A 15,566-nucleotide genomic window follows, 5' to 3' on the forward strand; every position below is an offset into this window, starting at 1 on the left:
GCAGGCGCCCTCCCCGCGCCCGGCGCCATTGCGGCTGCTGGCGGCGAGGCCCCGGCCCGGCCCGGCCATGGCCACCGACTCGTGGGCCCTGGCCGTGGACGAGCAGGAGGCGGCGGCGGAGTCGGTGAGAGGCGACCGGGACCGGCACCGGGACCGGGGAATGGGAACGGGAACGGGAACAGGGCCGGGAACGGGGCCCGGCAGCGCTGGGGGGCGGCCGCCGCCTCCTCGCAGGCAGCGCTGCAGGGACCCGATTCTCCCCTTTTTGCCCCCATTTCTCGGGTCGTTCGGTCGTGGGGCCGGCTCCTCAGGTTGTGGGGGTGATATATATCAATATATTTTTTCCTCCTTTCTCTTCTTCCCCTCCATTCTTTCCCCTCAAGGCGCATCCAGGCGCTGCCTCAGCTCAGGGTCCTGCTGCCTCTCATGCCCCACAAACGCCTTTTTTGCCCCCATTTCTGTGCCCTTTCTTCACGCCATCCCGGCAGCAGAACAAACCCTGTGCTGGGGACGCTCAGCCCCATCCTCATACCCCATTCCCATCCTCATCCCCTGCCCCCATCCTTGTCCCCTATCCCCATCCTCAACCCCTTGGATTTGGGGTTTCAACACCCCCGTCCCCACCAGGGTCCTGACCCCGCTGTTTTTCCTCGCCCACAGCTCAGCAGCTTGCACCTGAAGGAGGAGAAAGCCAAGCCGGATTCCAACGGTGAGTTACACTCCCTGTGGCGGTCTCACCACTTTCCTGTTTGGAGCAGAACCCCTCAGGGACAGAGGGGACGACCCTGAAGATGGTGGAGTCCGAGCCGAGCAGCACCCTGCAGTCAAGAAACTGCAGGAAAAAAAAAAACAAAAAAAAAACCAGAAAGCTAAGATTGCTCAGCCAGTCACAATGATTTAACTTTCCACCTCTTGAGCTTGCCCTGCTGGGCTAAGTCTTTCTGCCTGGGTCTCGATGGCAAAATTTCGTGGTGTGTTTGGCTTGGACCAGGCACCAGCATCAATTTGACTGCACGGAGCAAGCTCTGCTCGGTTTTCTTGCTTCACAGCCACAGGGCTGTTTGCTGAGCTGCTCTGCAGCTTTTCTGCAGAATTCCAAACCTAAATCCCCTAAATCCCACTCCCCTCTCTTTGAATTCAGGTGCTGTCGTCAAGGTGGACGACAACGTTGAGAAGACAGAGGATGAGGAGAAAGGTGGGTGCTGGTTGGGTCAATGCCGTGGCGAGGCACGTGGAAAGAGAGATTTGTTTCCTGTGTACCTAAAGTGAGTCCACCAGGGTGGATGGATGATCTTGGCTCCTGCCCCAAGGACCTAGTTGTAAATTTTAAAGCCGTTGGGTCCTGTAATAACTTGGGGGAATCCTGGGTTAGAGTGGAGAGAGGTGAGGGGACAGCAGTGTCCTCAGAGGCAGGGCTGGGTGCAGGAGCTGTTGGATAACCCAGAGCTGGAATTTCAGAAGCAACCAAGACATAGAATTTCTGAAATGGCTGTTAAGGGGTGGGCAACGGCCCTAAATCCTTCAGAAGGTGCCTTATGAGAAGCTCACTTTAGAGGACAGACTCGTGAGGAAAACCTCAAAGTAAGTGCAGCAACTTCGCCTTCTGTTTTGATCTCACGTATCCTCAGCCCTTAGAGTGTTCCAGCCCTGGAATCTTGAAATGCCGTTTGTCCTCAAACCTTCTTTAAAAGGAAGAGAAAATAAAAACTAAAAGGTGTCTGCCCACAGGTGGCAGCGGGGCTTTTGGCCCTGTCCCACCTTGCAGTTAGGTGCTGAGCTGCGGGATCTGAAACCTGCAGCTTAACGAGCAGAGCTCGTGTGTGTTCAGGTTCCCCCTTGGCCTTAAAACTGAGCCTGCTTTTCTTTACCTTCCTGGTTATCGTGGGGGGTGCCTCGACAGACGTTTCGTTGGGGAAATTGGGGCTCTGTCACGGTTTTGCTCCCTACCAGGGAGTTTGGGTATTTCTGGGGCTGGGTGCAGCGCATCCTTTCCGACTGGCCGTGCCGCTTTTCAGCGGGAGCAGGGGCTGAAACAGGCCCTGACCGTTTTCCCACCTCCTTTTTTTTTTTTGACAGAGGACAGAGCCACCCAGTCGTTGCTCAACAAGCTGATCCGCAGCAACCTGGTGGACACCACCAACCAGGTGGAGGTGCTGCAGAGGGACCCCACCTCGCCGCTCTACTCCGTCAAGTCTTTTGAGGAGCTGCGCCTGTAAGTGCCGTCAGCTGGGGGCTTCGGGGCTGGTGGTGGTGCCAGGAGCTCCTCTGCACCGAGCTGAAGAGCAGAAGGGTTGAACGGGCTCCCCTGTGGCTGTTTTGCAGCTCGTTATTTGGCCCCCACAGTTGGGGGGAGTGTTGTTGAGCTCAGCAGGGGCAGCTCTGAGGAGCCTGTGAGAACAGATGCGAGTCTGGAGCTCACCAGATGGTTGTGGTCTCTCCTCGTGCCCTGTTAGATTTCCTGGCTGCCTCAGACCACTGAAAAGTGCACAGGCTTCTGGTTTAAGTTCCTGCAAATTTGTATTTAAGAAATACAGAATATTCTCTGAACCAGCTCCTGTTCCCGTTCTTGGGTTATTTGGGGAGATCCAGCAGCAAACAGCACCAGGGTGCTTGCCTTTCCTCTGCCACAGCTCTGGGTTTCCAACGATCTCAGGGACGTTCGTGGCTGAATGTCTCCCAAAAACCTGAGAGCCTGTGGTGCCCTTTAGACTCATTCCCATCTCTCAGAAGGCAAACAATCCCGGGGAGTTAATGACAGGGGCAAGCAGACTAATTGAGTCGTCGCGTTACGAGGCGGTGTATCCTTGGCAACTGTGGCGGAGCTGGGCTCTGTCCTTGCTGCTGAGCAGCGCAAGGTTATGTTTCAAAGGGCTTTTGTTCGAGCCATCCCCTGAAAGTAATACGGGCTTTTTAAAAAGCGTGTCGGGCTGAGTGGGGAGCGCTCAACAGGAGGAAACGGCGGGCAGGAAAAGAGTAACCTGCCTGGAGTGGAAAGCGCTCACTTCTTGACAGTGCTTCAGTGAGCGCCTGGAGGTCGGTGGTGAGTCTGCTGACACCATGAGCTGAATTTTGGGTTGTTCTCGAATCCCCTTGGTACACAAGCACCAGCTGAGACTAGAAAGCTCCCCTGAAGAAAGATCAATGTGAGTGTTTGAGGACTGGCGGTGTTGCTACACCCCTGGGTTATAGCGACAGAGGCTGCGTGGCCGAATACTCAGGTCTTGAAGGAGCGACCGTTTTGGTGCTGAGATCTGAGGAGGAGGGATTGCCCTAAAGGCCAGGATTAATGGTCTCTACCCCACAATCCCTGGGCTTGTCTGAAAAGCTGCTTTAGAACATGCGAGAAGCCCAGCAGAAGCCTCTGGAGCTGCGAAACAAAGTTTTCCCTGCAGTGTGAAAGGCAGGCGTGCAGCTTGACGTAGTAAACTGAGGTGGTTTGGGGTTTTTTTGAAGCTTCTGTTCCAAGCAGCGCTGTGCTCTCCCTTGCTGCTGCAGCTTCCCGGTGCCTGTCGCAGTCACTCACCAGTGGGATCGCAACGGGCCCGCAGAGCCTGGCACCTCTGGGTCCAGCTGTAAGGGTTTTTCTCGCATTTTTTGTCCACAAATGAAATCCAAGTGGATTTTAATAGCCTGCAGCAGAATAGCAGCGTGGTGCTGCTTCTGTATCTGAGTGGGAAACGTGAGCTTTTTTGGCATTTCTGCTCAGCTGGAGAAACACCTAGATTTCCACGGGTAACAAGGTGTGAACAGGGCAGTTTTTTCTGATACGCACACAGCTTCACAGCAGTTAAGAAGGTAACTTTCTCAAAAATAAACAAAAATAAGCATTATTCCAGCCATATGATCTCTTTAGAGGCCCCTGGCTAGCTGTGGTGTTGTGCTGACCTTGATGAGATGAACGCCGAGCGACCCTTGTTTGATTCTACCCAAATCCTGCCTGCTGGAAGGGGTTCAAAGGCAAAGCTTAAAAGTAAACCTCTGTTTTCTCTGTTTTCAGGAAACCACAGCTCCTGCAAGGAGTTTATGCCATGGGCTTCAACAGACCATCAAAAATACAAGAGAACGCCCTGCCCATGATGCTTGCTGAACCGTACGTACGCGTGTGTGCTGCTGCCTGTCAGCAGAGGAAGGAGTTGAAAGGCCTGATGTGCCGTGGGATGGGAGGGTGGGGAAGGGCTCCCCAGCCCCAGTGTTTCTGGTGTGACAGCTGCCTTGGGTTTTTCCTTTGCATGGGGCTGCTGCTGGTAAATCCAGGGAGAAATAAAGCTGCTAGAGAGCATTGCTCCAGCAATCCGGGCTGGGTGGGGGCAGTTGAGGTGCTGCATCGTCTGCTGGGCAGGCTTTCCCTTTTCTCTGCACCCCTGAGCTGCAAGGTGTGAGGTACTGAAACACCAGGGGGAGATGTGCATAATGGAAAAGTCCTGCCAGAGAACAGCAGTTTTCCTCCCAAATCACCATAACTGGGAGGTCACTTGGGCTGAAAGAGAGTTGGTAGAGGGCAGAAACCAACTTCTGCCCCACGGTGGGCACCCACGCAGTGCGGCGGTGCATCTAACAGCTGTTGAAGTGGTTAAGCCTGCACTCGCTGCGTCTTCTTTGTCGTCCAGCATTGCTGGGTGGCTCGTTCGGTTGGGTTGGTGTTTATCAGGCTGGTGTTTAACTCTGCCCTGTGTTGCTGCAGCCCGCAGAATTTGATCGCGCAGTCTCAGTCCGGTACTGGCAAGACGGCTGCCTTCGTCCTCGCCATGCTCAGCCGCGTCGAACCTGGGAACAAGTACCCACAGGTAACTCCTCTGGTTCTGTGGGGCCTTGGGGTGGCGCAGGGCCGCCTCGTGAGGAGGCTGGGCTTCTCCTGAGGCCTCGGAGAGCAAATTCTTGGCTTGCTGAACCTGTCCCTGCAGTGCTCTTTCTGTAAACAGCTCAGCAGGGGCTGGCAGCGTGGGCAGCCTTTAGGTGTGGATTTAGCTGACAGCTTCCTCCTGACGCTCCCTCCCTTTTGTTGCTCTGGATGCCATTGTCCTGTGAGGAAGTAAATCAGAGAAAATCTGCATGCTGAGAGGGGTTGAGGAAGTGTAATTTGGGGTGGAAGAGAAGAGAGCTGTGACAGTAGGGCAGACAGTGCCTGGAAAGGGACTTTTTAAACCTATTATCCTCAGAAGATAGTTGAGCACTGTTACCAAGGCCAGGATTCTTTCCTTAAAAAATGCTGTTCTTATAGGTGGTAGATTCCTTGTTACTACTATCCATGCTTGTCCCCTAGCAGCCAATCTATATTCTCAGGTCTTGTAGCCCATAAACTTTTTGCCGTAGTTTCAGAACGCAGAACTGGATAGGTTTTCACAAACAGGTCAGCTCCTCGCATGTTTGCCCTCTGTAGAATTCCAAGTAGGGTTTTTAAAAGCAGGTGCTGTAGTGTTGCCCAGGGCAGTGGTCGTCTCACACTCGTTATTCCTCTGTCCCTCCAGTGTTTGTGCCTTTCCCCAACGTACGAGCTGGCACTTCAGACGGGAAAAGTGATCGAACAGATGGGAAAGTTTTACCCGGAGCTGAAGCTCGCGTATGCTGTGCGAGGCAATAAATGTGAGTAAGGTGGAACACCACCAACAGGCTGCAAATGAAAAAACGGGGCTGCAATACAGCACGGGAACGTAACGCTTTTAAAACATGCAAATCAGCCTGCTGGGCTTTGTATTAGATGTGAGCACTACCAAGTCCTGTTCTCACCAGTATCGGGTCTGTACTGAATACAAATTTGAAGCAATGGGAATTCACCTAGAGGGGGGCACTGGGGCAGTGCTGAATATTTTTGGCTTTACCACGATTTCTTCCTTAACGCAACCTCAGCTAAATACAAGGAGTTGTACTGAGCTGCTCGTGCAGTCTGGAGATGCAGTCTAACAGCTGAATTAAAAGAATTGTGCTGACTGTTAAATCTTTCAAACCAGAATGAAGCAGTGGGGCCTGTATGCTTCACACACTCACTTTCTCACCTGTGAAGGGACACACAGCACTAGGACAGCTGGCCTTTCAGCTACGTGTACCAGTGAAATGGTGAAATAGGCTAGTTCAGAGAGGGAGAGGGGGCAGAGCTTTTCACTCTTTGCACAGCCACCTTGTGAACAATTCCCTTTGTGTGTTGGCAGTGGAGAGAGGTCAGAAGATCTCTGAGCAGATTGTAATCGGCACGCCTGGCACTGTGCTGGACTGGTGCTCCAAGCTGAAATTCATAGACCCCAAGAAAATCAAGGTGTTCGTCTTAGATGAGGCTGATGTGATGATAGCAACCCAGGGCCATCAGGATCAGAGCATTCGCATTCAGAGGTAAGGACTTGGTGAACGTTGCCTTGGGTAGGGAGGCAACTATTTCTTCCTCTGAATGATAGCTGGTTTGTAACTTCGGGACAGTGGGGCTATGTTCTTGCCTGGTGTCTTTCCTGAGAAAGCAACAAGATTAAAACGATATATTTAGCTGTAATCCTAATGGCTAGTGGAGGCGGAATGTCAGGGGATGACAAGCAGTTTAATTTTCTCAGAGAATAAAACGTCTGTCCCTGGAGTAAGGCTTATTCATTTTTAAGAATATGGGTCTGGATGCCTCCCTTCCACGGGGAAATGATCAGGTGTTGGTGAGAAAAGCAAGAGCCTTGGCAGCCGTAGAAATGGCTCTGAGGATATTGTTTTGCCTCGCCCGGGGCATGAATCCCATCAGGGTGTCACAGGGCCACGGTGTTGTTGCGTGGGGACCCTGCCCATTTTGCCTTCTCTTGCAGGATGCTCCCCAGGGACTGCCAGATGCTTCTGTTTTCAGCAACTTTTGAGGATTCCGTGTGGAAGTTTGCTCAAAAAGTTGTTCCTGACCCAAACATTATCAAGCTGAAGCGAGAAGAGGAGACGCTGGACACTATTAAGCAGTATTATGTTCTGTGCAATAACAGAGATGAGAAATTCCAGGCTCTCTGTAATATCTATGGCGCTATCACCATTGCCCAGGCCATGATCTTCTGCCACGTGAGTCCCTTTGGGGAATGTTAGTCCCAAGAACCCTGTTAGTATCTGTCAGTGCTAAAAATGTTGCCTTTTTTTGTTCTTTTTTTTCAAAAGGTAACCAAGGAGACAGATTGCTCTTTTCTTTGGCTTTTCTGGCTGCTTCTTTGAGTGATATCCTGATTTCACTCAAAGAAATGGCCAATCCACAATGGCCATTTTTATTCTTGAAGTCTTCTGAAGCAAAGATCAGAGTAATGCAGCGTTTTCCAAGACAATATTGGTCAAAACTACAGAAAAAAAAGTGAAGTTGGCAGGTGGATAAAACCAGGGCAGAGTGAGGGATGGGAAGGTCTTGAGGTTCATCTGATACAGTTTTTCCTGGGACCCCATTTCCCTCTGGTAATGGGCTGTTACACAGCTGGGATCTCTCCAGGAATTACACCGAGGCTTTTTCTTTTTTATGGAAGACGCTGATCTTAGAAAAACAGCGCAGATAGCACCAGCTGAGCCCCATAAAGCTTGCTCAGATAGGATAAAACCTGTATCTGGGGACTGCTGCAGCAGTTTGCTTTTACGCTATCTTGGGATGTCAGACACAGAGCTTGGAAAAACAACATCACTGGAAACAGTTTAATGTATCATGGTGTAGAGCCTCTGTGGGGCTTCATTCTGCCCAAACCCTGTTGTTTTCCAAGCTGAGTTGTTTTGTTTTCTTGACAATGGTCCTGAGACTTTAGTGCACATACGTAATGCCAGTCTCCTCATAGAGTGAAAACTGAGGAGCAGAGCACCAAAAAAACACGTAAAGGGGTCCCTGCGGTGGCAGATGCCTCATTCCCTATGTCTGATACGAGAGCTGGGAGCCCAGACTGGGACGGGGAGGGGTTAGCACAGCATTCAGGAGCCATTTCCTTGTGAAACATCAAAACTGAACAGCCGTGGAACTTCCAGTCTAGCCAGGAGAGGCTTTTTCATGTCCTACAGCGTTAAAACTTCCTCTCTCTCTGTGTTTCAGACTCGGAAGACGGCTGGCTGGCTGGCGGCGGAGCTGTCGAAGGAAGGCCACCAGGTGGCATTGCTCAGTGGGGAAATGATGGTGGAGCAGCGAGCTGCCGTCATAGAGCGCTTCCGAGAGGGCAAAGAGAAGGTGCTGGTGACCACGAACGTCTGTGCCAGAGGTAGGGCATGGCAGAGCTGCGCGGGGGGGCAGGAGCAGGGTTTTATTAAGATTAAATATTGCCGAGCAGCTTGCAGAAAGAATTTGTATCAAAGTGTTCCAGTGTAGACAAGCAAGGTTCCTTAAAGCAGTTCCTGGACTTTTGGGCTGCTGGCTGGGTCCGTGCATGGAAAGATGGCTGTGGGCAAACACAGGGCTCCTTGTAGGCTTCCTGCAGCTTGAGGTGAAGATCCAAGATGAAGGTCCATCCCGTGACGTTTTTATGTCTCTGGTGCCATGCCTAGCTTGTACTTGCTGACCCTAAATGTTTAAAATAAAAATGTTCCAAACCAGGGAAATCTGAAAGCTACTTAACTCCACTAGGAATTCGTATTGCAGTTCAACGTCTTAGAACAGTTAAGACAACACAATATGTGAAAAAGCAAAGCTGCTGAAAGGAGGAGGAATCCTCAAGCACTGGATAAACCTGAGCAGCTCAGGCTGTTTTTCTGTTCGCTGCTTCAGTGGGATTCTCTGGTGTGGTCACTAGATGGCTAGATGTCAAACCACCCCGTAATTACCCCGGGGGGAAGATCTGTTTACAGTTAGCACTTGTAGGTTCTGTGTTCCTTTGCCACTTCTGGTGTTGCCTCAGAGTGTGAGACTGGTTTTTGAGTCTTTGCACAGGTTGGAGACAACAACGCAGCAGCTATGTGAAAGCAGCTGGAAGTTCAGCTGTTGAGTAACCTAGATATTTGATAAAAACGCACACAGGTTGGGCCAGAGGAGGCTGTTCCCGCTATGAAATGGTTTAAATGGCATCCGATGCTTTCTTTTACCAGGGATCGATGTAGAGCAGGTCTCTGTTGTTATCAATTTTGACCTTCCTGTGGATAAAGATGGAAATCCTGATAACGAGACTTACCTGCACCGGATCGGGCGCACAGGTCGCTTTGGCAAGCGAGGACTGGCTATCAACATGGTGGACAGCAAGCACAGCATGAATATTCTCAACAGAATCCAGGAACACTTCAGTACGTACCCTCAGGCTTATTTCTCTCAAATTAGATGTTCCTGCAGGATTTTGGCTTGCTGTATACTGAGCAGGTCTGCCTAATGAATGTTTGTTGAGCCTTAAACTGAATGCAGAAGAGCACGAGCTGCGTTTTTGTGTTGCAGTTGGCTCCAAAAGAAATGTTTGGAAAAGAAACTGCACAACAAGCAGTACTTGTCCTCATACAAGAGGATAATGGGCTGTTACCACGTAATGCTCTTTGTGAGAGCCACAGATTTTGTAGAGCAGCATGCAATAGGTGCCTCTCGAGTACCTAAATGTTACTTTCAGAATTTTGAGCTGCTGCATGCAGGGTGAGTAGAACTAAGTTATCTGTTTACTGGTTACCTGGGTAGTCCGTAAAGTGGACGTGTGGAGCTGGTAACGTATGAGTATCCTGCTGGGCCTTTGAGAAAAGACAAAAAGTATTATGTTGTGGTTTTAAAACCTGAATAAATGTTTCCTGGATGAATCTGCACTCAGGACGACCTGAAGAAAGCATCTTTCCCTCCCCTGCTCTGTGGTATGGTGTGTGACTTATTTCTCCTCTTTCACAGACAAAAAGATAAACAAATTGGACACTGACGACTTGGATGAAATCGAGAAGATAACTAACTGAAGTACAGCTGCTGGAACTGGTGTGTACCCTGCTGTGGAAGCTCTCCCACTACAATTGGATCAGCGTTCAGATTGGCATGCCTCTCAGCTAGTCCCGAAAAGGACTCCTAAGATATGAGTACACAAAAATTACCTCATTTTAAAAATTACAGTTGGACTTCAAAACGTGCAACTATGGGGAGGAAATGTTTACAGAAGCTTTTAACATTTCTTAGTCTAGCCTTAAAATGGAAAGATCTTTTGAATTCTAAGAAATAGACTTGCCAAAATTAGGCAATATGTAACTATCAAAAACTAATCTGGGAAAAAAAAAAAGCTTTATTGCTTTTAATTGGAGTAAAGTTCAGCCTAAATGCGATCAGTTAAAATTCAGCAGCCAAAAAATAATGGACATGGGTTAGGAAAAAAAAAAAAAGAAAAGCAAAACCAAGGCAGCTGTTTTTTGGCTAGAAACTCAACCTGTACAAAATAGGATGTCATTCTCTTTGGCATTCCTCTGAGCTCTTAAGACTCATTTCTGGCTTCCTGATGGATTTGCCCAGCTTTTTGTTAAGTAAATTGTCCAAAGGATGTCTCCAGTAGGTCAGACTCTCTAACACAGGTGCCGTGTTGCTTTTGCTGGGCGGTATTTTGTTTTACTTTGTCCTCGACTTGTTAGAATGGCCGCTGCGCGTAAAGCGGTGCAGTGGTGGCAGTGCTGAAGTAAGTACTCTAGAAGTTCATCTGAAGCGTTTAACCTTGCCAAACTATAGGTGGGTAGATGGGGAGGGAGGGACGGTGTGAAGGGAACTGTACTAATTGATTTGCTGAATAAATTCACCTCCGTACGATTATAGTGCCCGCTGGGGTGGGGGTTGGTCACCTTCAGGCAGGCAGTGCCGGTTCTGAGATGCTGCTGCGAAGCTCTGGGTGAATCATGTACAGAACTGCTGGACTTCACTGACCAGTAACAGAATTATTTGTCTGGCTTAAAAAAAAAAAAAATAAAATCGTAATAGCATGTAATGACCAAAAAAAAATACCTTTAGAACACCAAATTTACCTTTACAGGATGTTTCAGTATCAGAGTTTTGAGTTAAATTGCTCAGCCAAATTTCAGGGGGGGAAGCACCTCCGCTTTCGTTGTGCTCGTAGTGCAGACAGGCAGGTCATCAGTCTCTCGCCCTAAGGTGATCCTCACCAGAGAAGGAATTCTTTGCGATTTCTGTGGCTTTTAGTTCGGTTGGGACCATTTTAGCGTGCACAGCTGAAAGCCTGCGGGTTGCTGCCCCAGCCTGGTTTCCAGGAGAAGGAGGCTCCTGACCTAGAACTTAGTGGTGCACAGCTCTTGGGGGGGAAAATGGGACATGCGTGAGCAGCCATGGGCCTGCTACTCAGTGCAGGAATCACTTCAAAACAAATGTACAAATTGTAAATTTAACTAGGAATTTACTTTGCAATTTTGGCCATCATATTCTGTTCAAAGACAGGAACATGGATCCTTTTACCAAGTAAAAAAAGGCTCATTTAAAATGTACCTAAAATTTTAGGAAATTGTGCACCCTTTTATCAATTTGTATAAAGGCTTTAGCGGGAAAAAAAAAAAAAACTGTTAAAATTAAACTTTTTGTATTCTGGGGTGTATCTATTTTTATTCTGTTGGAAACCTATTTAAAGTGGCAGGTGAGTGAGTGCTTGCGTGCAGAGTGGAAGACACGTTTCAATCACCTACTTTGGTAGTACAGCTGAATGACCTGGCGACAGCAGTGCATCGGGTTGAATTGTCACGGAAGCTGCTGCTGGTCCTGTGTGCTGTTTCTAATGTACTTTTAATTGGAATAAAGAACACGAACCGAGCGCTGCCTCAGCTCCTTTCTTGCTTGGACGCCTTTTTCTTGCTTCAAAGCCTCGGGTGAGGAGGGGGGCAGCCAGGAGGCCACGCTGCTCTCCCTCCTCCGGTGCTGTCTGCAGAGCGGGGTGGTGCTCGCTGGTTTTTGGGGCTGTAGCAGCAGGGGGATGGCACAGGGCTGCGAGCTGGCGTGCAGCAAGAGGCTGGAGGTGCAAACTGCTGGGCTGGGGGCTGCAGCCACGATGTGACTGGCTGACCTCAGCACCCTCCGAGGTGTTTGCATGCAGCTGCCGGGCATTCCTTGTTTAAGACAATGCTAAACGTCCAGAAAAAAGCATTTTCAGTTCCAGAGAAATCACTTTCAGTTCAACTTTTAGCCAAAAAGGTTTTATTAGTTTTACTCACACGCTATGAAAATATTCTGAAAGCAGAAACAATAAACATACATAAAATCAGGTGCCAGTACCGGGAAATCCACATTTTTAAGGCTGGTTTAAGTGTGGTGACGTAGTGGCTGCTCAGCTTTCCTGCAAAACAGTCCTCTTCCTGACAGCAAGAGCGGTGATTGTACTGATGTACATATACTGATGTAAAAAAATGTGGCTTTACCTCGCAATATTCAAACCGTGTGGCTAGCTGCCCATTTCTTTTTGTAATTATTGCCTTTAACCATCAGAATTTCCAACAGAAACCCATTTTTTCAGCACACACACATTGTATTTACCCCCAAACCTGCCAAGTTACCCTGTCAGTCTTTAATGAACTCCCCTCTGCAAGAGCCACAGCGGTTTGGTAACAGCACGGTCTGCTGGGTGAGCCAAGTCCTCGGTCAAAACCAATTAATACTTTGAATGAGCAAACACCCCCAGAGCAGCACTTGCTAGACTTGGAGACCACCTCGTTTCAGTGAAAATGGAGTATTCTGCATCATCCCATCCTGACAACCCACCTGCTCTTAGCTACGAGTCACAGGAGCTCAATGAGAGAAGAAAAACGAAGGAGGAGGCCCTGCTGCTCAGTCAACACAACCAAAAAGCAGCTATTTGTTCTTAAAAGGGTGACGTAGCCACACTTAAAAGCTGCGCGGAGTTTTTCCATCAGTAGCCGAGCCCTCACAGGCATGTTTTAATACTTGGCAATCATCTGCTAGCCCCAGTGCATCCTTGCTGTTATTTTCAGGTGGTTTTAGGGGTTTGACCTCAGCTACAGCCTCTCTTGAGGCGTCGGAGGCTGCCGAGGCTGTCGCTGAAGCTGCTGGAGATGACCACAGGGCAAACCAGTTCTGTTTCTGTCTTCCCAGATACGCCATCCCCGCTGGGAAGTGGCACCTTCCTGAAACAAACGACAAGGACACGGAAGAGGCCTCCTGCTCTGAGAAGAGAACAACCTCCAGAGACGAAAAATCAGCAGTTTCAGAAACCAAAAAGGCCAAAGGCTGGCGGCTGTTGAAGGAACTTGTAATCACACGCATGGAAAAAAAAAAAAAAAAAGATCCGTCAATGGGCAGCGGGTACGTACACGCGAGGTGGGATTTCAACACGCGGCCTTAAATGTACACGAGGCAGCTCCCAGGGAAGCTTCTGGAACTCAGCAAGCTCCAGAAGATGCTGCGGTGGCTGAGACACGAGGCATCCCGCCACACAGAGCACCTACAGTTCTGCCTCGTGCCGCTCGGCCTGGCGGATGCACAGCACGGACCTGGGGAGGATCCCGCACTCCTGCAGGGTCCAGCTGAGGTCGGGGAAGCTGCGGCGCGGCACCTCCGTGGTCTCGATGCTGCAGCGCTCGTATTTGGCTGCTGTTTTCTGTTCTGCCACGCTCAGCACGGTCTGGAGGCTGTCTGTGGGCTTGAAGCAGTGCTCAAATCTCTGACCGGAGGGGGACCGAACGGCAAGCAGCAGCTGGGGCTGTTTTTGCAGCGCTTCTCCCAAACTTTGGGGTGACAACGAGGGGCTCTCCCGTCTCGTTTGCCCTCCCGGCTTCTCGGGGGGACGCTGAGCACACGAGCTTCCTTCACCAGGGATGTGAATTCCTGCCAGCCCGCTGGCAGATCCTCGTTCCCCAGAAGGAGCTGGGCTTTGCTGAGCACCCTCCTGCCCCCAGCTCGCCTCGTGCTGGCCGCTGGGCTCTGTCGCCGCGTCCTTTCTGCCGATGGAGGGGAGCACCCGGTACTTGTTGAGCGAGGAGGAGCTCCTCAGAGGCACTTGCTGCAGGAGCTCGGGGATCTCCTCCGGCGACACGTGGCCGGGTGGGAACGGCGGGTGCGTGGACGAGGCTCTGGGGCTGCTCCCGAACTCGTGGGGAGCTGCTGGTGACGATGGCACTCTGCAGGGGAAGGCTCCGGAGTAACTGAAGGCCGACCTCGTGCGTCCCTTGGCAGATTTTGGCCGGGTGACGTGCATGGCGGCGGCAACTGGCTGCAAGAAAAGGGCTGCAGTGCTCGGAGGGACGTAGCAGTGAGCTGGTGCTGAGTTCAGAAGAGCTGCTGTGGCCATTGCTTCCCAGGACACCTGCAGGGAGGGTGGCAGAAGGAAAAGTTACAGGAACTGACCCGAAACCTATAGAATTTAACCTCCCTGCGGCTTTCATGCCGGGTGCCATCCAACAACAGCAAAAATCCGGGGTGTTGTCTGCGTCCTGCGGTGTGATAACGCCTGGTCACAAATCGCCTCAAGTTTTTGAGGCTGAGGGCATCGGAAAGCTGCACCCTTCCCCTCGCAAAGGAAGTTTGTGATGGAAAGAGCAGAAACATTTGCTGTCGAAACTAGAGACGAAGTGAAAATGGGAGATGAATGAGCTATGCGTGCACCTGGCCTTTTTGCTGCTCCTGTGATGAAAAATTAAGTTCCTGCTCTGGACTTTCTGGTTACGACTGACTGCTTTGGGCATTTAAAAAAAAATCCCTGATGGTCTGATGACATGCAGGAGGGAGGGAACAAGCTCTGTGGGAACACTGCAGCCGTGGCTGGTTTGTTTGGCCGTTCAGTGCCCTCCCCAGCCAGGGCTCCCACACAGCAGCTCTGACTCTCACCCAGGCAACTGACCGCAGCCTCCTCGCACCCACACGGGGGGGGTTTGGTTTACTAAACGCTGACACAAAAGCCCTGAGGCAGCAAAGAGGAATGCCTGAATGCGCTGCAGAGCTTACCGCACATCCCCTGTTGTGCTGGCAGCCTAAAGAACAAACCCCCGACCCACCCAACCTGCCCAAAGCCACCACGGTGGGATTCTCCTGAGCGAGGCTCTTCAACCCCCTCAGCACTGCACGTGCCAGAGGCTCACCGTGGTGCCAACACGGCACGTGTCACCTTTGGGTGCTGCTGTGAGAGGCTGGGATGGGGAAACCACAGAGCCCATGGAAGGGGAAGGTGGGGGGGGGGGGTGCAAAGTGCTGCAGTCCCACAGCACGGGGAGCGAGCAGCGGGCCCTGAGGGGGGTCAAGCCCCAGCCCCAGGTGTGTAGCCTGGCCTCAAGGTCCCAAAAGAGCCCCAAGAGGCCCCCAAAAGGCCATGAAAGGGCCCCAAAAGGCCCCAAGGCGCCATAAAAGGCCCCCAAGAGGCCCTAAAAGGCCCCCACCAAGAGGCCCGAGGCCCGCAAAAGACCCGAAAAGGGCCCCAAGAGCCCCCTAAAGGGCCCCAATGACCCCAAGAGGTCGCAAAAGGGCTCTAAAAGGACCCAAGGCCCCCAAGAGACGCCAAAAAAGCCCCAAAAGGGCCCCATAAAAGCCCCCCGGGCCGCCCGCCCCTCACCTGCCGCCCGCCGCCCAACACGGCTGCGTTGCCAAGGCGACCGCCCCACTTCCGGCCGCGCGCCGGGCCCCGCCCCGCTACCACAGAGAGGAGCGGCCGCTCTGGGCAGAGCGCCGCCGGCCTTGGTCCTCCCGGCGCCATGTCCCCGAAACCGCGCTGTTTGAACCCAAAAAG

The 15,566-nt window shown here is 51.3% G+C and overlaps 2 protein-coding genes across 2 annotated transcripts; one reads left to right on the plus strand and one right to left on the minus strand.

The window, feature by feature from the left end:
• On the plus strand, positions 1-11,650 carry LOC309886387 (ATP-dependent RNA helicase DDX19B). The gene is made up of 12 exons (XM_082777229.1): positions 1-124; positions 661-709; positions 1,142-1,195; positions 2,077-2,212; positions 3,998-4,090; positions 4,682-4,784; positions 5,466-5,580; positions 6,144-6,321; positions 6,771-7,008; positions 8,003-8,165; positions 8,986-9,177; positions 9,755-11,650. The coding sequence occupies exons 1-12, from the start codon at positions 68-70 to the stop codon at positions 9,814-9,816; spliced, it is 1,440 nt and encodes a 479-aa protein (XP_082633355.1). The 5' UTR covers positions 1-67; the 3' UTR covers positions 9,817-11,650.
• A 370-nt stretch (positions 11,651-12,020) lies between these two features.
• Positions 12,021-14,412, minus strand: UBXN10 (UBX domain protein 10). The gene has a single exon (XM_082777135.1). The coding sequence runs from the start codon at positions 14,136-14,138 to the stop codon at positions 13,293-13,295; it is 846 nt and encodes a 281-aa protein (XP_082633261.1). The 5' UTR covers positions 14,139-14,412; the 3' UTR covers positions 12,021-13,292.
• Positions 14,413-15,566: the final 1,154 nt, after the last annotated feature.

This window comes from Aythya marila, assembly GCF_965140915.1.
Source record: "Aythya marila genome assembly, chromosome: 21".
Lineage (NCBI taxonomy): Eukaryota > Metazoa > Chordata > Aves > Anseriformes > Anatidae > Aythya > Aythya marila.